General features: G+C 38.8%; 1 protein-coding gene across 2 annotated transcripts in view; it reads right to left on the bottom strand.

Annotated features, from left to right (window-relative positions):
* Positions 1–24,691, bottom strand: part of LOC135708751 (uncharacterized) — a 42,093-nt gene that overhangs the window by 4,671 nt on the left and 12,731 nt on the right. Inside the window, exons 1-3 of one of the 2 annotated variants that reach the window (XM_065230887.1) lie at positions 21,200–21,559; positions 13,887–14,629; positions 7,339–7,547 (exon numbers count right to left, since the gene is read on the bottom strand). In XM_065230887.1, coding sequence (XP_065086959.1) covers positions 7,339–7,547; positions 13,887–14,209 — 532 coding nt within the window. In that variant the 5' untranslated portion in view covers positions 14,210–14,629; positions 21,200–21,559. Of the gene's footprint in view, positions 1–7,338; positions 7,548–13,886; positions 14,630–21,199; positions 21,560–24,691 lie in introns of those variants that run through there. The other variant, XM_065230886.1, reaches the window with a different exon arrangement.

Here is a 24,691-nt window from a genome sequence, read left to right as displayed (position 1 = left end):
CGTGCTCAATTTTATGGCTTAGGAAGTACCAGATCTTCGGTCTCAAGCTAATTGAAGCACACATCAAACCATAGGAAAATCTACGATCCCCTTATCAAACTCTGTCAAATTTATAAGGCAAATCAAAACAAACACAAACTTTAACAGATTCTGGTGCAAGAATGGGGTACGCTTATTACATGGCAGCAATGGGATAGTCAAGTACTGAGCCAATTTTAAAATCGTTAGTTTCGTATTGATTGTTGGTAATACCGTGCCAACTGACTAGGCTATCTGAGGCATCACGTCCCTATCAAGCCAAACTAAAAAACTACAAGGGACAGCCCTATGGGGTTGTACGTAATGGTGACGTAGGACTACGTGGTCTAATATAAAAAATGGCGTATTAAGAGTTAAAATCCATCATCTCTGGATCAAAATCAGACCACTTTCAAGCCGTGACCGTCTTTGGTTTTTGAAATTGCACCTCTAATGTTGCCTTAAAGTACATGGCATGTTAGATTTAAACATATCTAGGTAGAGCTGGAATTATGCGTAACAGCTTTTGTAAACAACTTCTCTCGATGATTTTAAGAATTAAAGGTACGCCCATGCAAAACATCATTACCGTCGAATGGGGGAAGTCCCTACATGATGTCGATGTTCATTTGCATGGGCGAGCCTTGTATTTAAAGACATCATCGAAAGAAGTCATTGTTTAAAAAAGCTGTAACGCCCCAATTCCAGCTCTATCTTGATATGGGAACTGACATTCGATTAATTTCCCTGGCAAATGTCAGAAAAATACTCTTTTACAAATTTATGGTGGTCCTGAAAAGAATTGTTTTGCCGTGATGGTTGAGTAATGCTGAGCTATTAGGGTGTTAAACACAGATGAGGCTGGTGAGCGGTATGTTGCTTGGAATGAGGGTAACGCGCTTGGCTTAGATAGCCCACAGCGACTCACGAAGAGCTACTGATTCCGATCAATAGCGGTGTGGCTTCTTCCTCCTGGAACGGTGATTGGAACTGCATCCGATCAGTGGTTGAGGGCAGCCTTGATAGCTAGCTGGTTGCGGGGATCCTTTCGTAGTGTACTTGAGAAGACCACTACTAAATAACCACGCGGTGATTGAATAAACACCGTTTGGTGAGACCGGATGGAATTCAACTTTGAAATCCGTGTTAGGGAAAGTGGTTTTCGCAGGCAATCGATGATAATTTTAATTATCAAAGCAACAGTTGCACATTCGTGCAATTTTCAGTAGTGACATTTTGAGAAATGATAAAGGCTTAAATTTAATAGATGCGTACAAATATTTCTGATCGATTTGTGATAAAATAAATGAAATTGGTCCAGGGGCAGCTGAGTTATAAACGTTCAAAATCTTTGATAATTTTGTTACATGTTCCATTTTTGGATTTCACAAAGTGTACCCTCATATAGAAATGAAAGACGTAGTCCTACGTCAAAATCAGATTTAGCTGCGCCGCCAGCGCCAATTATCTCCAATCAATGAGTCTTGTCATTTAAAAAATCTTTCAAACACTCACTGTGCTTCCAAGGGAATAAGTAGAGTATCATTGCACTTGCTACTTGCTGTCCAATTTATGAATGCAAAAAATTCTGTGAATTATAGTTAATTTTATAGATTTGGCGTAAATTTACATGATAATTAATGTAAGTAGTAAGCACTGCATCCTATAAGTCAGCCAACTCAAGATTATATAAGTCAAGTCAGTTCAAGATTATATAAGATTAAAATTCATAATCTTTTCCGGTGGTTATCCAATTTATCGCAACTCCGAGCAAATGATAAATACACAGTTTCTCAAATATACTTCAAAAGAAATTAGTTGACTTAATTTTGGAAACCTTCATGATAATGCTAACTGTTCGGTTGTGTTTCTGTGTACTGGTGATCGAATTTTATTAGTTATATTCCCTGTGCGCGATAATTTAATCTGTTTGAATTAGTTTTCACATACATTGTTTAATATTGAAATTCCGCTGCAATGATGCTATTCCATTCTCTTTTGTTACCCGGCAAGACTTCGATCGCGCGTCATGTATTGTTCGTTTGGTGTGATGAGGAAAGCTTTTGTTCACGCGAGTTTGGTGTTCACGTAAAATAATAGATACCGCAATTGCATTTGATCATGCAGTTTTTTTTTTAAGCTGACTGGAGTGAATTACCGAGATTGGCGATGAAAATGCCATCCAAGCAAAATGAAAATGATATGGAAATAATTCTAATGGCTAATTCTAACAGCCTCATATAATTAGGTATTGAGTATATGAGGCTGTTTGAATAAGCCATTAGAATTAGAGTTATTCATGTTGGTTTTTCAGTGGTTGGTAATCATGCGAAGTCAGGATCCATACACGTGGGAATTGTTTCGGGTCCCGTATGTCGTATGCAGAATAACTGCATTTGTATAGGTTTAACGGGTTCACGGTGCTGCGCGTTAGGGAACACGTCCATCAACCGTGTGGTTATGCGCTTCATGCGATCGTGTTCGAACCGGTTCATCAGAGTTGTCGAAGTTTTGAGCCAGTCAATTTTGTGAAGCTTGGAAAAAAGTTGAGATTGATGGCATTTATTTCAGCCATTTCTGGTGTAAAAGTGGTGCCATTTGTATGAGTATAGTGTATAAATCCTCACCATTAGACATCGATCATGGAATAATTTTAAGAGTTAGTTCAAGTTGAAAAATATTTTTATAAATTTAATATCATATTATTGATTTCCTTTTGTTATCGCGTGTGATGCATTGCTCGGCGATTCAATTGGACATCATAAACGAATTAATCAGAGTGACAAGTCTTACTAGTTGACCCGATTCAGTTTGTACGCTTGTACGGTGCAAAAATGATGCATCATATAAATTTCTTAAGTTCGTATTATTAACGTTAAATTTATTTTTATTTTTCGATTTACAATTTATATTGTAAAACCCTTATAAACAAGAATAATAATAATAATAACTTTACTTTTACAACAGGATATAAGTGGTATTTTTATATGAGGGGTTCGGGTGCCTTAGGCAGCAACTTTTGTTTACTGATCAGAAAATTATGTGTTCAATACCAGGCCCCATTCATACTAAAGAGTTTTCGAGTCACATTGTTTGCTCGTCGAATCTTTTAAAACACTAATGGCCATCGATGTTATATGAGGGCCTTAGTGGCCATAGAGCTTCTGGTTTTGTTTACTTTGAAGTGCAGAGGATTAATCGGTTTCTAACAAAGCGAGTGTCATGTCACTACATTCCAACCCATTCCTTTAAAAAAAAACTAGTTCATTTATTTACTAGGCTCAGTCGTGTGTGACACTTTGCGGAGCTAAAAATCAGTAATGTTTGAGTTTACATTTAAACAGCAGTAGTTCTAGGTTAGTATTGGGCACCAATTTCTCGTGACGGGCTCGAGGTTAATGGGTAGCAATTCAGATTGGAAGGAGCTAGGCAGGAAACTGGTTTCTGAAGCTTCCTTCAGATACTACTCTCGAACGGTTGACCAAATCTTGGCTGGGCAGGGGCAAGTAGCACAGAAACAGGAGGATAATAGGACTGGAACACAATGGCTGGAAATTGTTTGAAAAGGAGGGGATGGCCACATCAAAGACTAACATCAAACAAACAAAGGAATTCGTAGATCGCCTGCATGTAGGGAAGATCACGGGTTCCCAATACATCTCTTACTTCACGGAAGGGTTGTCTTCTTCGGGCCACTAGGGTATCCAACAGTCGTGCCCTGGAGGCGTCATTACCCGGGCAATACCTAACTGCGTGATCGATGTCATCATAACCGGTTCTACACCTACATATATTGCTGTCAATGAGGTTTATTCTGTAGAGATGTGCGTCTAGCAAGTAGTGGTTGGACATAAGTCTTGACATCACGCGAACGAAGCCCCGATTTAAATCTAGACCTTGTCCAATCGTTTTGCCAACTCTGACGTACTAATGGGAAAAAATCATCATGTGAAATTCTTCTATTCGACCAGCAAACTCATCTGCTCCCTTACCTTTGAAAGGAAATAAGACGAGTATCTACCTTGTTTCATCGACCGAATTGCCTCAATCGAACTGAGACTATCCGAGAAGATGAAGTAATGGTCTATGGGCATGTCGGAAATCATCCCTAATGTGAATTTGATTTCGGTTAGCTCAGCAACATTAACGGAACAAGGTTCCTGAAGTTTCCGAAAGGTGGTTGAGTATTCATTGAAGACGCCGAAGAACTCCTTGAATAGCCTGTTTCATGGAGAGATCATAGTCAATGGGGGAACCGTAGTTAGTAAAGCATAGCACGTTTTCAATCACAATGTTGTTACTGACACTAAATTCAATCAACATTCTTAATGAGAGCTCCCAGAAACGCAGAGCTTTTACTCCCGCTAGAGCCTCTACGCTCATATTGTGTGTTGAATGCAATACGTAAACAACGATATTGAATGCGTTCCAATTTAATTAGGTGGCTGAAAGAATAGTCGTTTTATACAGTTGAATAAGGTCTTCCGGGTGAGCACCCCACCATGCCCCGGAAATTGATCGTAAAAAGTTGATCCTTTGTTGATACTTTTGTTTCAAATACTTAGTGTGGGTACCCCAAGTGCATTTTGAATAAAACCAGACTCCAAGGTATTTGAAGGTTAAAGATTGGGTAATGTCTCTGCCCAAAAGATTTAGACGCAGTTGGGCTGGAAACCACTTAAGGAGAATAAACACTACTAATTCAGTTTTTTGCGGTGAAAACTTCATCCCTAAATTTCTTGCCCAGAAAGACAGATTACTTAGGGAATTTTACAATGATATTTGCAAGATATCCGCACGTGAACCTCTCAAGAAAACCACGGCATCGTTTGCAAGCTGAGACTTAAACATGAACCTTGGGGTAAGCCCGTGTAGCTAATTCTAGAAGTTGTCAGATTGAAGGTCATTTGTTTTTCTGGCAGCAAATTATACAAGAATTTATTTAAAATACCTGATAATCTGCTGCTGTGCAAATTGTCTGACAGTATGTCTATCGAAACAGAATCAAATGCGCCCTTAATATCCAAAAAGACTGAATCCAATTGCTCCTTGTGCGCAAAGGCCAGTTGAATATCAGATGAAAGCATCGCTAGACAATCGTTTGTTCCTTTACTCTTTCGGAAACCAAACTGCGTATTTGAAAGTAGGTTGTTTAATTCAACCCAATGGTCAAGTCTTGATATGATCATTTTTTTTCTAATATTTTCCTCAGGCATGATAACATAGAGATCGGACGGTAACCCCCCTGGGTTATAAGTAATCGTCTTTTAGCGATATCGAGGAGATTTTTTAGAAGGTCGAATTCGATCATATCGCTTGCCGGAGCAGAGTTCGACAGTGAGCATGCATAAGGGCGAATACGCGATGATCGATTCTCTTCATCGATTTTCTCTTTGCATTGCTACAGCTAAGCGAAACAATTTTCTAGAATTTGTTCAATGCAGAGTAGTAACAGGTTGTATTGGCTATCAAAAGCAACAGCAAACGCACCGATAAACGTTCAATCTAGCGAGTTATTAACGAAAGAGAAAATCGACGAAGAGAATCGATCATCGCGTATAGGCCCTTATGCATGCTCACTGTCGAGTTATTCGATGAAAGAAGTGCCATTGAAAATTCCAGCATTGTTAATGGTTCATCCAGAGAACCGTTACTTCGGGCTGTATCCCGTAAAGTTGCCATAATAAAAATTGTATGGTTATTTTGCTTAACGACGTGTTCGGAGTATCATCCAAACCATTTGTGGAAAAGTTCTACTATTTGGGTTATCATTCGTTTATGGTATTTGTTTATTAGGGTGGTTGTGCTGGTACAGAGTTTGGACAAACATTTTAGTGAAGTCGAATAACCTTTGGGAGGAGTATTCTTCACTCTCATTTGGAAGATGAGCGGTTTCGCATAAAGCAAGCTTTTTTCCAAAGCGAGGTTTCTCTAGAAAGTCCCTCGATAAAAGTACGCCAGTAATTTCGTTTCTTTGCTTTTATTAAATTTTTAAGTTTGTTCAAGCTTTAGATACTATTCAAAAAGCTCAGCTATTTTAAATATGTCTACGATTTGTCATCTCATCCAAGGGTGGTGGGTCTTCTTCTGAAGGACGCACTTGGAACACGTCGTTTCTGAGCTTCTAATGCGCTTTTGTAGATTAGTTCGGTAAAGAAAAACCCATTCCTTAATTGACCTGCCTTTGGACGTGGCCGACGCTAATTGTAAAGCTTTCACACATTCAGGATGATAGGTTATCCCAAGCAAGTGTAATTACATGTGATCTGGCAATAAAGGAGTAGTAACCGAGGGTGGCCAATCATTATCATGCTCAAGATTCTCACATGTCATACATTATGCAATACAATTTTTTAAATTTAATTTTTGATCCCATACATATTTATTGAAGTATTGTAAAAAAAATCCCTCCCAAATTGCTAAATTTAAATGCATTTACGCTGCATAGCTTTATTTATTTATTTATTTTCTCGTGCTAATAGGATGTATGCTGCAATTTGTCGCTGCCATTGCAAAAGTTCAACAACAAGTTTCAAGTTCACGGTCATGAAGAAATCGACCAAAGCGTGCCCATGACGTCATTCGATTGTAACACCTCGTCAAAACCAAGAACGTGACGTGATCGCGTGCTGATGCCGGTGCAACAGTCAAAGGTTATATAGTACCAATTTAGCACTCCATTTCAGAAGGAGAATTTTTAATCAACCTATCATTCTGATTGTTTCTCGTGGCCGTTCCCGCTGGGTTGCCTGTCGAGCTTAAAATTCCTTGAGTGGCAAACAAGAGGAAATTGCTTTTGGTATTTATTTTGCGCCGGCTGGGTGTAAATAAACGAGCACTAATGGGTTGATATTGGTCGTCGCAATTGAAGAAGCCATACTTCTACTCGGTAACAAAAACAAAAGGAAAATTGCTCCACTCAATTGCATGAAGTGCATTGCAGTGCGCAAATGGGTAACTGAGTGCGGTTATAGCATGCAATAAACAACCGACCGAAGAACGATCGCCGCCAGGTGTGAAGAAGTCAGTAGTTTAGATTAAAAAGATTAAAAAAAAAAAAAAAGTAGTTTAGTATCACATTTGCTGTACGTTATTGATTATTGAATTTTGTGACGGAAATAAGTCAGGCGTCGAGATGTTAAGTTACATAATCGAAGTCAGTAGAACATCAGCTATCGAATAACTTTAATCGACGAGTGTCAATGTATTGTTTGATTTGTCTGGCAATATGACTCCGGGGTTTATTGCTCCAATGCGATCGCCTTCGCTACAACATACAGTGTATTTTGGTTGCGGCATATTGCCACATTTCGAAATCACCTTGAACCGAGGACAGGCTCATCGACACGGTGTTGGCGGCAAAAGCGAAAAGCGTCGTCAGTAGGCCACGACTTTCGCGTATCTTTCGCAGCAGTTGCAGTAGGCGGAAACCGCGCAGTCCGTTCCATCCCCGGGCTAGGCCGTGTGTCAGTGGTAACAGCAGCCGGATAAGTACGCTCAGAGCCACGCGGACCCGGGTGTTGGGCGATCTGTGGGTGATAAAGTGAGGAATTAGGGTAGGTTACTAGCAAAAACTTGTGAGTTAAGCATAGGTATAAAAATTAGGGTTGAGTTAATAGTTTCATGAACGAAAAAAATATCAATCGGGGATGGTAAATTTTCCTGGAAATGAAACCCATCATACTGATACGCCGATGCACGTCGCCGCCGCCGCCGCCACCGATTAAAGCCAACGGCGTCACGCCGCTACGCTGCCGTCGCCGAGGCAAAAATGGTTTCCGGCATGGATGCCGCCGATGAAAAGACCGGCGCACAGGTCTAGGAAGCAAAATTGACAAGTTCTATGTGTCAAACACTTGCCTTTCAACCTCTTTTTTATCTAATAAGTACAATATATTCCGAAAATATTTTTTTTTATAGAAAGTGAGTGGAAGCAACCCTGTTACACTGACAAAAAATATCAATAAATATTGAGTTTTCCCGAAAAGGCAATTTTTGAAAATTTTGTTTCAACAAAGACAGTTAAATTATCTAGGGTAGATGTACTAGTTATTCCTATACATTCCTATGATGGTATGTACCAATTGTAGCATATAGGAATTATATTGGAACGTCTCTGGTACATCTGCCCCACAACTCTTCTATACATTAAAAGACTGGCACAGTTAAAAAAAAAAAAAAGTTTCCTAAGAATCACTTTATCATGCCATGTACTGATAAAGAAAAAAAACCTTGTGTACTTAGCTTAACGTGTTTAACTAGACAAAGTCGTCGCACCAACAATGTTTTTAATAATTTGAGAGGGTACTGGATGAAATCCATCTGCATTTCGATGAAATTAGTTTGCTTAAATTTCTTTCAGTGCAGACAAGAAAAAGTTGTCGTTAGAAATGTTTGTTCATATAAAAAGTGCCAATCTTTAAACTAAATTGTCTTTCTAAAACTTGTTTCACATAATTTTCAAAAATTTGATTTTTGGGAAAAATCATTTTTTATTTTTTCGGTGTAAGAATGAAATTTGAATTTTTTGACATTTTTTTAATGAAAGATTAGACAATTTTCTACAGTTCACTAAACGGGATTTGTTTTATTATCGGACAAAATTAGCCCAAAGTTCTCCGAATGCTAAGAAATTTCGCCCTCAGGTAGAGTTTATGATCATATGATTGAAATACAAATTCAATAAATTTGGGTGGCCAATTTTTGCGGAAGGCTTTAGTTTATGTTTTAGGATTTTCCCAGACATCACGTCAAAGTACATTGATTACTCATGAACCAAGCATCGTAGAATAAATGTTATATAGTAAAATGATAAGATAATTATCTCAGAAATCCAAATAAAATATAACCTAAGAAATGCTTCCCCACGAAAATTAAGTTATAAAATGGCTTACCCAGACAACCAGAATGCACGTATATTCAAAGTTGTTTTCGTGATATACAAACATATATACAAAGGAACAAATCGTATAGAATGCAAAGAAATGGCTTATACGTACAAAAGTGGAGGCCATATACGTGCAAATTTTAATTTAATTTTAAACGAGTAGATTTAACATCATATACGATTTAATCTGTAATAACAAATTCACTTTGAAAAGACTTACGATGTAATCCGATTTGATTTGTGATACCGTACGACTGAAAAATGAATCATCGCATATAGGTCGGAAATTTGGATTCTATACGATTTAACTTAAACATAATGCGATGCATGCCATTCTTATATGCGATTTTGACTTAAACTGTAGCAATTTACGATACTGTCTGCACATTGTTATACGACTTCTGGTTGTCTGGGTATTTAGCCTTAAATCAGGTCACATTTTTCCGTTGGTTTTATGGTTTCTACCACAGATAAACAGCAATAACACATTGAATATTTCTCATTGTAAAACATCGTCACTAAAACATTACCGCCATCTGTTGAGTACACTGGGGTGGGTAGTACGCTGAACAGATGGCGGTAGTGTGAAAACGTCAAACGCAAGGGAATTTACTATCCGCGCCACAGGTGACAGTACTACCAACTGAGATACTTTCAAGTTGACCGTTAAATGATTGCTCGATGAACAACTTATGAGTATTATGTCTGTTTGTCTGTGTTTCTACTATAGATTACTTCTAAATTATTTTCCCTTTCCATATGTACCATTGAATTTGACAATGGCTCATATTATTATTTTTTTTTCCTTGATTTGTTTTCCGTCGATCTTGTTTTCCGTGCTGAGCACCAATGCTACCAACGCCATGGAGGCGGCTCCTACACCTGGACTCTACCTATCGAACTCATGAACCGGGGACCAACGGCTTTACTTTTCTGGAGTGATAATCAACCACCACCGGCGCCGCTGTGGCTTATATTATGTTAAAAATATAACACCGCATCTTGGTTCCAAATTCGTCATACGGGGTTCAATTCCATTCAAACGCAATAAAATTCCATTGGATTCTCTTCGTCATACGGAGTGCTTCTTTTGTGTTTTAGAACAATGGTTGTAAATATTTATATTTTGCGATTTTATAAGCTTTGTGTTGCTTTTGAACTCAAGTATCGGATCAAGCGTATTTTTGATTTGTGCACGGTGAAATGAATGAGAACTTTGATGTTTTCTACTCGATACATCTATTTAGATTAGTCATAGTTTGTAAGACATGTCTCATGTATACACTGAGTAGCAATTTCAATCAACATTCAACAGGTTCATTCCATCACTTATTGCTTGTTCCCGTACTTGCTTTTCTGTAAGATTCTATACAGCAAAAAGCATAAGTATTTTTCCGTACTTACTATAGCATATGATTTTCTTACAATAACTAACAGCAAAAGCAAATAGCAAGTACGGAAACACTCCCCTTAACAAAATCGCCCTTCGTGTGACAACCGTGGAGATACAGAAGTATACTTGATTTCTCGTAAAAAAGGAAATCGAACTAACAATCTCCTGTCGGATGATCTTGAAGGTACTCGTTTACCGAAGTCGGTCATCAGTGCTCATGCTCACGTTATTGTTTGTTCGTCAGTTGCCGTCGTCGAATTTGAATGGTTATAACATTAACTTGAGCATAAGTTGTGTGTTGTGATGTTACGGGCTTGGCTGTCTTAGACAACCGTTTTTGCTTACTGAGCAGAAAATCGTGGGATAAACCCAGACCAGAAATGTTATAGTCACATTGCTTGCTCATCGTGTGTTTTGTGAAACTTGTCGTCGTCGGTGACGAGTTTGACTGGTTACTACAACATCTCGATCATAACTGGTTTGATGTGATATCAGGGGTTCAATGGTCTTAGAGCGACCGTTTTTGCTTACTGATCATGTGTTTAATCTAAGACCCTTGAACTTTCTAGATTCGATGGTTCCTTAAATTGAACCCATCAGTTTAATTCAGCGTACCGTTTGCCTGCTGCAAACTCGACACGCCCCGATATTCCAGTGATTTCTCGTGCTGAGGATTTCTCGGTTTCCAACAAAACGAGTATCACGTCAACACATTCCAGCCCATTCCCTAATGTTTTTGGACGAGGCCGGCGCAGCAATTGCCTGTTACAAAGTTTGAGATTATTCGTTTTTACACATTAAGAATGTATGTTAGTCCCAAGCATCATCTGCTGGTTCTCTGTGTAAGTATAGCTGATCTGGCAACGGAGTAGCAACCATGGGTGGTCAATCATGCTTATGCTCAGGATCATGAGTGAGATCGGCAAAATATAAATAAAAAAAAAGCATGAAAGACTGTCTACACAGGCAGGGATAGGGCGGGGGTTAACTGAATTTCCTTTCGGAGATTCAGCCTAAAAACATAACCCCCCCTATTCTGTATTTCGTTTCGAACGAAATTCTCATACAAAAAAATATTTTTTTGTATGAGTATTTCGTTCGAAACGAAATACAGAATAGGGGTGAACATCTCTCATCACGCCTTCCTTCGGAAGGGAAGGAAAGCCGTTGGTCTTTGGTTCATGAGTTGATGGGTCGTTAGGTAGGGTCCAGGTGTTGGAGCTGCCTGCCCTGGCGTCGGTAGCATTGGTGCTCAACACGGAAAACAAGATCGACGGAAAACAAATCAAGCAAAAAAAAAAGGAACAATTTTCAAGATCATAGCCTTGCTCCTAGATTTCATACTGCCGTACTCTAGACACAATTTTAGAAATTTGACACTTACTCGACTTTTTTTTAAATTTTATTATAATGCAGGAAAGTTGAGGTAAATTCTAACAGAATTTTCATGAATTCCTGGAAAACTTTGATAAACATTTCATGACAATTCTGAGGTATACAGTTACTTGTGAAGGAGTTACTTCAGAGAGCGAGCGCGTACTAGCTTCTGCCCTCGAACAGTTGGGTTTTCACTCAATATGAATTCGTGTTTTCCACGTGCTTTTAGACTTGTATTACAGGCGAATATTTCTAGATAGAGCTGGAATTAGGGCCTGACAGCTTTTGTAAACAATGACTTCTCCTGATGATATCTATAAATTCAAGGCTCGCCCACGCAAACCAACATCCTCAACGGGTAGGGAAAGACTTCCCTTATCCGATGGTTAGGTGAATTCATCGTGCCCTAATTCCAGCTCTATCTAGATTTGTTTTCGCTACTGCACGGCCGTTGAATCCGACTGATATTTGAGTTCCGTTGACTCAAATTCGCAAAAACGTAGGGCACTTATAGACTGAATCAATTTTCGTGGAGTACCCTCAAAAATCTGCTCGAATATAAGGAAAATCGTAGCCTATTTTACAACAATATCGGTTTTGCTCCACCAAGCTCAATCGATTTAATTTTGGGTCCTGATGATCCGTAGATCACCACAGCTAAATAAGGGCTAGAACGTTGAGAAAAGTTCACTTTTTTATCGAGGAAATTCTCATTTAAACTTCAAACGGCCAGTGCAGTATGAGTTCGCATCCAAATGAACTTAAAATTTTGAGGGAATTCTCATAACCTGATTTGGAATAGATTGAGCTTGGTGGAACAAAATCGATTTTTGAGCCACCCTAATGATTATACTCATAGACTGAGTAAAATTTTGCTCGGTTTTCCTTATAATCAAGCAGATTCAACGGCCATGTGTGAATGTGTGGAATATGAAGATTCGTAACGTTGGTGCTAATATTGTTTGTTGACATATCTATAGCAAATAAAAAAAAAAAAATTTGGTTCGACCTTCTTCGATTTGATATAAATTTTGCATAATTGTTTGCTGTAAGCAATCATTCACATTTTGGCTAAAATTCGTTCATTTTGAATCTTGCTTTTTTTTAAATGGTATTTAAGTCATTTTTCAATACATTGTAGCTGGAAAACGCCGCTTCTAATCGAAATGACATCTAGGACAAAAATATAGAGAACAATTAATTTATTCTTGGACAAATATTCACGGTACTTTGTTTTAGTAGCTTTGATAATATAATCCAAAAAAGTGTTAAGTTTAAATACATAGTTTAAAAAAAAAAGAAAATCTATGTTCAATATTTTGGTTTTTAATCCAAAGGTTAAGCTTTTTCTAAATAATACATGTTTTGTAATTTGAGTTTTTAACACTTTCTTGTTTTTTTTTGTTCAAAATTACTATAAAAACTTAACCGAGTATAAGTAATTTAAAAATTTCAACAGGTGGTGTTGAGTACTTGGCACTAATGAAGTCTGCAAGTAGTAGACGAAAAATGCGTATCTGTTAAAAGATAAGCAATTATAACGGAATCAAATGGAAATAAATCAACACACTCAAAAAGCTCTCCACGAAAAGATTCCGTTAAAAGGTTCGACAAAATTAGAAGATTTTTTTTTAATTTAACTTTTTCATGATTCGTACGTTGGTTTAGAAAAGTTTAAACGTATATACTATTTTACGAAATGCCAGGAGCCGGGTTGCTTGAAATAATTTGATGTTGCTTCTCACAGCCGTAGAGTACTGCATCCTGTCAAAGTTCATTCATGAGTTGAATCAGAAACGTCTCGTAAATTGCTTTATAGTATGAAAAAAGCTTAGCCAGGTTTCAAAATGCACGGGGCAAACAATATATCATAAAGCCTGCAAATCTTTAAGCTTCTCAAAATTTCAGTATCTGCAACAAAATAGACCCAGAATTTCGAATTTTGAAAAAAATTAGAACATCCAAAATGGCCGAATTTTTGCAAAATGTGAATGATAGTCCATAACAAACAATTATGTAAAGTTTCATGCAAATCGGAAAAGGTCGAGTTTGTCCGATTCCTCATTTGGCGTGGAACTGCTCAAATGCGACGAGGTGTAAATACAACAATTGGGTGGTTTGCAATAATTGGGAAGCAACTTTAAAATCACTGATTTACCAAACAAAGCACAAACAAGCTACAAACTAACAACAACAAAAATCCATACTTACTCCACCATGACTGCGAATCCATCCGGTTTGGCGGTCATATTCATCTCACAATCGGCATTCTTCATGATGAGCTGGTCAACCTCGGTGCCACTTTCGGTGGAGGTCCCCGCTGCCGCAGCGATACAGTGACTGAACACCGTTTCGTTCTGCTGCATCATGCTGCTAGCGGTTATGGCAAACTGTATGGCATTTTGATTGTTCCCGTCGTCCCCTTGGTGCTGCAAATCACCCGAACAGAACAGCTGTGACTGCAACCGGGCCGGTTCCCGGTACGAACAAAATTCACTTGACGATTGAACATCTTCAAACCGACACCCTTCCATTCCACAAGTTCTCGACTGGCGACACCCACTTATCACTTATTTGCGTATTACTGTTGCTTCTAATTTTTTGTTTACTTTACATCACATGCATTCACACTTCATGCGTAACCATAGCCAGTAAATTAAGCTGTATTAATCACATCAGCTTATCTGATTTGCTCAAAATTCACAACACCCAACCGGTTGAACTTAGGAACTTAAAACCGCTCACTACCGTGGCGCAGAAATATATCTTCTGGTGTTTTAAACCACCTGGGTCAACTTAGAAACTTCTGCTCTCCTTGTCTGTACTTCTGCAATCCGTTACTATTAGTTCGCGTGTGCCAGTCCTCATCGTCACTGTGTGACAGCCCTATATTATTCTTGTGGAGAGCGATACAGACGATGCTGCAGTTGTGCTGTTAATTAAGCTTGATTGATCTGTAATAGAAGAGAATTTATCGGGATAAGTTATTTGATGTACGTGCTAGGAATCGTGTGTCTATTCTATTTATTTTCATCGCGGGTATTCTAATTGTTCGGGACTACTGAATATCGGCGTGGAAATTATCGCTACTGCATTGCCGGAGCGCTGCCTTGCGATTTGTAGGGAATAACAAGTCGTCGTTTGTTTGTTGCAGTTTATTGAATGGGTCGGGATTGCCGATTGAACATCCGATCTGTTATTGAATTTGATTGTATTCTCATGTGTACATAGAATTGTGGCAATCCGAATGGTCAAATTTCACGAAATTATACTAGGAAGATCGGTGGAATTCAATTTGAAAGGATATCTAGAAATTAGTAATATCTAAATCAATGCTATTCACTAGACCACAGTTGGCCTAACAGATTTGATGATTTTGATGTTGGTTTCCACGATGGGTAGGTAACCGCCATTTTCATGTTTCAGTGGCAATGACTTTATGAATAGTCGATTTCTAGAACGCAAAAATGCGTTCCGAAACTATTTTCACTTACGATAAGCCCCACCTTCATATATTATCTATGCTGATATATCATTGATAGTGTAGGTGGTACTGAAACTTTCAATCAGCCAGTGATGCAATACTTGATTGACATTGACGATCACCATCTCATAATAAACTATGTCAAAACTATAATAAACCCGGTTCTCATTACTAAATGTATTGAAATTTATCACAGGAAATCGACGCAGCAAAACACAATCATGTCATTTTTGCAGTGTGGCCTACTTCAATCCTTTCTTTCACGTTTTATTCATGATAAAAAAGTAGCTCGAAGAGATAGAGCCCCAAACCAAAAACACATTTTCACTATTTTTATACCTCGTTCACATTACAGCGTATATCACGTGATATATGCTGTCTTGCAATGAGCACTCATACATCTAGTTTTCACTGGAAATCCTCATGGCAAGACAACCTATATTACGTAATATAGGCTGTAATGTGAACGGGGTATTAAAATATCTTCGAAAATGTCAAACAGATTTTTGATGTCTTGTTGGGAAAGACACTAGTATTCCTTTTTCATGCTTCATATGGAATTGGGTCTGGTGCTTTATTCCGAGAATACTGGATTAAACCTTGTCGAATTGATGGCAAGCTAATTGCTGTTTGATTTTTTATCATTATTTATTAATTACTCTATTATTATTGCAATTATTTCAAGCAAAATTTTAGGCTGTAGCTAGTTCTACAAATCTTTTTTACAGTACTTTTTCGAGAATTGTTGATGTAGGAAAGTTTTTAAAATCATCAGGAATATTAGTATCCATCTAATGATAGAAAATATATAAGATCTTGGGAAAACGGAAGGTATAACCACAGACAAACAGACATAACTCTTAGAAATTCACAGAAGCTCAGTCTTTTTTAGGGATTTGGTTTGATTGTGAAGGGTTTTTTTTTTTGGCTGAAAACAAGTTTTTAATCGTGGTAATGCATCAGTTATGAGTGCCCTTTCTACCACCGCTCATCACTTTAATGTGTACAAAGAAAACAATATGTATCAATCAATGCTATTCATGATGTATTAAACACCAGTTACAAAAAGTGTATAAAATATTACACTCATTAAAATGATTTGTTCATAAATTCTGTGTATATCGTACAGCGTAATATTACACAACAAGCGGAATGACCAATCGACTGTTTGGGTGTAATATTCAGCAACTTTTTTCTGAATTTGTCAGATTAGTATGTGCTACAGTGATGACCAGATTTTGTCAACCCCTCCACGCATTAAATAATTTCATAAAATCGTAATTCCAAATCATTCTCATGCATCTTCAAGATGGGTGTTAAAGGTAAACTTTGGTCCTATAAAACCACTGACAAAGCGCATGGGCTTCGTAGAACATTAGAAAAGATTTTTAAAAAAGGGGCTGGGAAAATCGGGTCATTACTGTGTCCACCGGGATGGCTTGGTCCCCTTATCATTATCAAGAGCTGATATCTACTAAATTGACCTTAAAAAGAACTGGCATCACTGATAAGTTCGGAATGAAGTGGCTTGCTTAACACTTCAGTGACGTCATCATGACAAATACAAGCACATTCCGAACTAAAACCGAAGAATGTGATGGTGAGAGTTATGTTTGTTTGTCTGTGGTATATACAACAATACAACAACCGCCCTCTAAATTAAAAATCTCAGTGCGATCGAATATGGGATATACCATTAGGGTTGATGCATATATTATGCCACGCTCTAGGGGCGAGGGAGGTCTAAGATTTTGAGACATAATTAATGCATGGGCCCTTACTTCATCTTCTCGGATAGTCTCAGTTCGATCGAGGCTATTCGGCCGATGAAACAAGGTAGACACTAATCTTTTTTCCTTTCAAAGGTAAGGGAGCAGATGAGTGTGCTGGTCGAAAGATCATTGTATGGGTCCTCTCACATTGCCCAATCCCAGGCAATGAGAAGGCAGACTCTCTCGCAAAGGTGGGCACACAGGAAGGCGAATTTTATGACAGGCAAATTTCACACGATAAATTTTATCATTTACCCAACTAACAATTTTCGCAATGTAAACGCTTTACTCACTTCATTTATACAGCATCAAGCTGTATTCAAATGTTATACGATATGAGGAAACCTTTACTCAACCTCTATACAAGCAAATTTAGCGAACTTAGTCAGCTACTTATGGCTGTTGGGACGGTTGGGACAAGCTCTTATTGCCTATCTATTTACGCGTCTATACAGCAGTTATCCTGCTGTTTAGTTGTATGTGAACTTGAAAGGCGCTTACTCAACCTTTACTCGATTATCCAATAATCTCTACACAGCTTTCTCTTGACGTCAGGTTAAATTATTGCTTTTACCCTTTTTAAGGAATTTATCATGTTAATTGTACTGCGAGAATCAAATTAATCGAAATTAGTTATAAAGCAACACCACCAAATTATTTACAATGCACCGGAACCTGGAATCGAACTCGAGATGACCGCATTGGCCAACCTTGATACAATCAACTTTACTACGCCAACACTTTGAACTGACGTAAATAAATTTGCATGCCCTTCTACAGCAAGATCGCTGAGTAGCGGCTTTATAATAGTGCATATGAATCACTTTTATCGACTAGTTAATTCAGCTTTGTAAAGAAGCAGAGTAAGAACTGTAAAACTGCACAAGTCTAAAAATAAACCTAGTTGACTGTAACATAGCTTCCAAAGTAGCGCTAACACAGTTTATTAGTTGAGTACAGGTTGTTGAAAGGGCACTTTTGATGTTTATGTTATTCAGCAAGAGTGATTGGTTGTGTAGCAGCCATCAAATAAGAAATATATTCACTTTATTAGCTTTGTTTTGAAGCTAAAAGTTGAAAGTTGATTAATATTTGTATAGAAGTGATATTAGTGTTTATTGGCTGATGTTATTCAGTGCGGGTGACAAATTGAATAATGGTTGTGGAACGCTCTCCAAAACTATTTTGCTAGCTTCTGCTTGTAGCTGTATCTGCAGCTTCATTTCAGCTACTTTTCAGCACAACGCTGGAAAAGTTGGTTTATAAAGCTGAAAATGTTAGTTGGGTAGTGCGTCAGAGTGCGATTGGGACAATGGAAATCTTGGACGGAGGTTACATTCAATTATTCCTAATGTTTCTTCGAGAGCAGTGTTGGATAGTAATTTTTTGCGAACTTTTCCATCACTGTTCGAGAGCGTGGTTTAAAGGCTTGGACATAAGTCGTGATGAGCAGACTTATGTCCAACCACTACTCGCTAGATGCTCAATAGAATAAACCTCGTGGACAACAACATCTGTCGGTGTAGAAACGGTTACGATGACATCGATTACGCAGTTTGGCAATGTACGGATAATGACGCCGCCAGAGAGCGACTTTTAAATACCCTCGAGGCCCAAGGAAGACAACCGTATATCCCTTTAAGAGACGTGTTGGGTACCCGCGATCTCTGCTATATGCAGTCAATTTATGACATTCTGCAAATGTCCAGTATACGAATTTAATTCATTTGTCTTTTGTATTTCTTGATTAGTTTTCGTTTGTCTTGTCCCCCGTCTCGATGAGTCTCATTGTCGCCCACTGGTCACCATAGCCGGTCGAGCTCCAGACGAAACTAGAACCGCACTACCGTTCATACTGGCGACAACGCTCTGATGAGACAACGAAACCTTACCCCCAAGATCCTCCCCTGATCCTATCCTTCGACAATGTACCTCTTTAACCTCGAGTAAGCCGCGAGCATTCGGCCCAACTCCTACTAGACATAGAATTAAGTGAATTTTGTTACAAATTAAGAACAATGAACTATCGGCTCCGTAAAGCTAACGCGATTGAGCCTTCCAAATAAACGAACTAGTTAAAAAAATAATATGCGATACCTCTGATCTATACAATCTCCGGAGATTACAAGATCTCCTATTTTACAAGTGTAGCTCTGCATATTTTGCAAAGTGTTGAACCCATCAACCGTCAATCCAATGCTGATCTGCTTAGAACATTCATGTCCTGATCGTGATAAAGTAGACTGGGAGTCTCCTTCTAACTGCAACGGCGATTCACGCGGCAAAATCACAGATAGTTTGTTGCAGCACGACTGCTTCATCCAATTTATACACAAAATTGAGAGTTGTCAGACATTTTAAATTCATCCTTGGTTTTCTTTAAGTCCGTTAAAATAATATTTGCAATCAACTAAGCTCATTTATGCTGCTGAACAACACGCGCGCACTGTTTCCGTGTGACAAATCGCCGAAAGCCAAAACGCTAGAAATCTGACAAGGGTAAAAAATACTCGCATCCGTTTACAACGTTTACAAGCACCGCACACTTTGATCTGGCGTCGTCTGTGCAAATCCAAGGACGCTCAGTTGTTTACTACATTCTGAATGAATCCAATTTCTCTTCAATAAATTTGCAAAAAAAAGCTCTGCCTGCTTGGCTTCAGGTCAATTTTAGTGCTCTAAAATCCAAATTAAACATCTATATTTGAAAAATAAAAATAATTGAAGGTTCGGCAATTGTATATTATTGCTAATTATTTTCTATTCAGCAACTTGAGACTCCCTCCCCAGTCATTTTGCACGCACACAGTTCCATCGAAACATCAAATGTCAATCAAGTCACAGCGATTGATTGACTTTTGCATTCCGCAATGAATCGGCACTTGTCTGGTGTATCTGTGCTCTGTTGGTTCTCACTCAACTTAGATACATGCATCTGCTCTGCCCACTGCCGCATTCTACAGCTGCCCAGTCCAGCAGCAGGCAGAGAAGTAGCAGTTCATACGTATGTTCATATATCAATCACGTGCCATTGTCACGTTGAACGGCATAACATGTAGGTACCTACTATGCAATTAATGCAAGTTGGGAGGAAAGAGAGATCTCATGCGGTTTGTCAGTAGTAGGAGTAGCGCTCTGACCTTATTGTTTTATTCATAATAGGCACTTGTGCCATTTGATTCATACCAGCGATGCCTGTTCTCCTCGGTAGCAAATTCACAGATGGGAGATTCTGCTTATTGAAGGGGATGACTAGCTCTACGTTGATTACAATCGATGATTTATTTTTGTTTGATGTTTTCGAGTCTGGTTAAACATGGCCTATTTGGGCAAATGGCAAACGCAGCATATTCTTATCGATCTCATACCGTGAGGAGCAGTGCTTGTGATAACCTTTAAGTCTACACAGACAGGACCAGTAAAAATGGAACTAGATAAGGAAGCCATGCTGTTAGCTGGGCTGTCTTCTGTCTGGTGAATCTATGAAATACGAAGAAATTAAGGATTCATTTTTTGCATATTAAATCAATACCACCCCCCTTCAAATCAGCCGTAAACGAGATGTCGTCTGAGTTCATTGCACTCCTAGAATGGTGCCAAATGTTTAAAAGTAGTCGTTCAGCGAGAGTGAACGAGATGTCGCTATAATGGTCACACTCACAACGTTGAGACAGCTCTCGATAATCGTGTTTTTTTTTCTACTCGACTCGGGGGCAACAAAGATTTGCCACCATGTGGTGACAATTGATGGCAACAAAGACTGACACGAAATGGGATTTTTTTTTTGTGAGAAACTGCATTTTTATGGTCATTTGCAATAAACCCTTACCGAGTGGAGTCAGGCGACCCTATATTTGATTTACATACGATCATGCAGAAGGTAGAATAAAGTAATTTACAACTTCATTCAATACGCTTAAAACAAAAGGCACCTACTGTTTCACTGATTTAAAAACATTAGCGTGTATGTACGGGGCAAGAAAATCAGCCGGTTTTGATTGCGATTTCGACACTGTTTGCCAGTTGTAGCACCAACGTGAATGAAAAATTTCGTTCGACAAGTCTATCGAAGGTTGCAAGCTGTTAAGTGGTATCTCTACCCACCACCGAGGGATGACTATCATTGCGATAGCTTATATGAAGGTTTTAACGATTTTAAAACAATCCTCTTAATTGCATTTTATAAGATAATCAACCCTTAATGAAAAGCAAACGAAGAAGCAGTTGATTCATCTCAAGAATTATACGTAACTTAGAATAGAGTTTACCTGAGACAGTCTCAGCAGCCGGTAGCTAGATTTAGAATTCCTTTTCACAAAATTCAAAAATATGTTTGTTTTTCCCTTGGCAACAATAGAAAAACGATCACTGTTGTTTTCGTCTGGCCAACAACGATGGCCGTGATTTTCACCAGTTTGGCATCCTTTGTTTTCGATCGTGCTTCGTTTGTTATTTATATCTTATATTTTAGATGTGTTTTCCTTTTCTTATTATTCACTTCTTTACCAGGTACGATCGCGGCCTGTTTAGTGTACAAATAGCGCCCGCGCTATGAATAATTGCTCAGCTCAGCTCAGCTCAGAGCAACAGCTACCGCCACCGCCACCTCGCTCAAATGCCCGATTACAACTGACAGTGCATCAGTGCGCAGGAGGTGATATTGCGCGCATACCAAGACAAGGTGGCTAACGTTCAGCCCTGATCCTTCGTCTGACAAGGCGCCTTGGGAGGTAAGTGGTAACCGTACCTGTTGATTTATACTCTGAATTTATTTTTTTTATTAGAACCACCCTAGTCACTTGTTGAGAACAGTTCGTTGAAACATTCACACACAGCTGTTTCTTATCAAAGCGTCTTAAGTACATGCCGTACCGACTCATACAAAAGAGGCTCATGCTTCTTCAATTGATAACGATACGATTTGTCCACATGAGTCATGATAAGAGAATCAAGCATGCGTAAGACAAAAAAGTACCGTACTGGTATCTAGGAAACAAGCAAGTTCATGTTTTAACGAGAATGAAAAAGCAATCAAGCCTACCTCGACCGGCAAAGAATTCTAATCGATCAATTGTCACTCGCGGAAAACTGGTTATGCTAATCCACGCCAGGTGAAGCGAGTCAGTAAACCAGCAGGAATTGAATTTATTCTATTTGTTTAGAACAGTGTGTTGATTCTGCATTCAGAAACTTACATTCGGTCGAATTACATAACCAAACAAACCACCTCTAATTCAAATTTAACTTGCGTTCAATTAGATGCCTTCTCCGTCAATGAATGGAAATATTGCTTGCTAAATTGACCATCGCTTGGCTCGTCGATCAAATGAAGTATTCATTGAAGTTCCGAAAGCACACACTTGTAACCGTAGGTCTCAAATCAACCAGCTTGAAATCGATATGGAAGGTTGTTGCTGCGGTTGAAAGGGAAGTAAAAGTCAACCGGTTCTTGACACCGCAGTTGTCGTTAGTGTTTGACATTGGACCTTTCGTAGAACTTGCGTTCATTTGATCTGGACAGTGAGAGTTTATCATAATTATCAGTCAAATTGAAGTAATGTAACGGAACGGTTTAGCTATCAAGGGTCTACGTTTTTCTTTAGCTATTTTGTCTCAACTGGAGCTTTGCTCTGAGCATTTCTTCCCAATCCTTTAACATTGTTAGTTTTTTTTTTATATTGTGTGGATTCAATACTATTGAATGTCCAGGAAAGTCGAAAACATTTAATCTGACAGCCTCTTCGCCTGGACTGTAACTTGCAGCTTTACTGATTAGGTCATAAAAGTACTTACTTATAGATGTACTAAGACAAAGGCAAAATATTGGTTCGTTAGGAATAATGGATAAATCTACCAAATATTCATCCAGAAGATAAATTTTCTAAAGTTTTAAAATTTTCAAATTTTTTAAGTGTCAAGTTTTTAGATAGCATATTCTTGTTCCAAATTTACCTCCCGACTGAACTATGTTATTACTCTTCCAGAGATTTTTTCTACATTGCAGATTGTTTCTATGCAGATGAAGTTCAACAGCAGCTATCAAACAAAACAATATTTCAATGATTCGATAGCAAAAACAGTTCATGCATGTAAACAAGGGCGTCACAATATCAGCTTCAATCGTGCAAATCGATGCGACGAAGAGACTGTTTTTTTCTGTTAAAGTCGAACAGCTTCGCAGTATTCTAGAACCTCAGTCGGCATCCACAAACAAATTCGACAGTGAGCTTGTATAAAGGCGTAAACGCGATGATCGATTCTCGAAACGCGAGCTTGAATGGCCAAAAGGTCGAAGGCACAGAAGGTCGAATGGACAAAAGTTCGAATTGAACTGAGAGGGACAAAAGCATGAATGGACATAAGGTCGATTTTAACATAGAGGGGCTAAATAGACAAAACGTTTGAAGTGACATAAGTAATTGACAAAAACCAACTTGAAAATGGTCAAAATATTGTTTAGAAAATTTTCGCTCAGAGTTTAAAAGAACTTAGAAAAAATAGTATGCAAATACTCCCAAACAACTTCATGCCCTTCGTCCTTTTGTCCTTCGACCTTTAGTCCTTCGACCTTTTGTCCTTCGACCTTTTGTCCTTCGACCTTTTGTCCTTCAACCTTTTGTACATATGAAAAAGTGTGAAATTGACTAACATTTTGCATTTTTAGGCACTCCAACAGTTTTGCAAACTGCCCAATTTTTGCGAATTCTTGATACAATTATATCTTTAAAAATTCTCAAGAAAACCCCTAATACACCATGTACCGTATGCGTGATAATGTTTGCACCATTGAGCAATGTCAAAATTAAAAAAAATTCTCAAAAATTTCGTTTTCGAGTTTTTTTTTATTTATTCAAAGGGGGGATGTTTTTCAGAGTCTTAAACTATGTTAATCATCGATCGAGTTTACACTTGCTGCAATTACGGCCTCCACACGCTTCCGGAATGCACGGCAGGTTGTAATAATGTAGTCTGGAACTATTTCTCTCCAGGTACGGGTCAATGTTTGTCTGAGGCTTGCTGTACTAGGGTGGCGTTTAGAACAGGCCTTGGCCTTCATGACGCGCCATATTGATTAATCCAGTGGATAAAGATCGGGGCTGGATGGCTACCACATATCCTTCGCCCAGAACGGAAGATGTTCCTGCAACCACTTCTGAGTGCGGTTCGAGGTGTGGCACGGAGCCCCATATTGTTGAAATACAACATTTGGCTTCAGAACGTACTGTTCTTTGATCCACGGAAGAACATGCTTACTTAAAATCCCGATGTAGACCTCCGTGTTGAACTTGTCGCCTTCTGGAATGAACACCGGTTCAATTTTTTTTGCCATCGGAAGCCACCAATCCAAACACCATAACGCTAGCAGGATGCTTGGTCAGATACACGTTCTTGTGCTCGTCGGCCACGTCTTTTACCGGAAGAAAACTAATATACCGGTCGGTTCTGGAATTTGATACGGGATCGACGGTAAACATGCTCTCGCCGGTGAACAGGATTACCGGATTTTTTCGCTTAAGGAAGTTCAAGATTTTCTCGCATCGTTCGAATCGTAGCTCCCGGATGCGGTTGGTAATCATTTTTTCCGTGCCCTCGACTTCGCCCCGCAATCTTCCTTTACGATCTTCCGTGCCGTAAGGTCTCTGATCCCGTGTTCCTTTGCCATTTTCCTTATTCAACGCACTGGATTCACCCGAATCTTCCTTTTGATAGCAGCGATAACCCTCGGAACCCGAACTGACCTCGGACGACCTGTGGCCACC

The sequence above is a fragment of the Ochlerotatus camptorhynchus genome, unplaced genomic scaffold, assembly GCF_037179485.1.
Source record: "Ochlerotatus camptorhynchus isolate MF236.1 unplaced genomic scaffold, CSIRO-AGI_Acam_v1.1 ptg000334l, whole genome shotgun sequence".
NCBI lineage: Eukaryota > Metazoa > Arthropoda > Insecta > Diptera > Culicidae > Ochlerotatus > Ochlerotatus camptorhynchus.
This window is presented reverse-complemented; position numbering and strand designations above follow the sequence as displayed.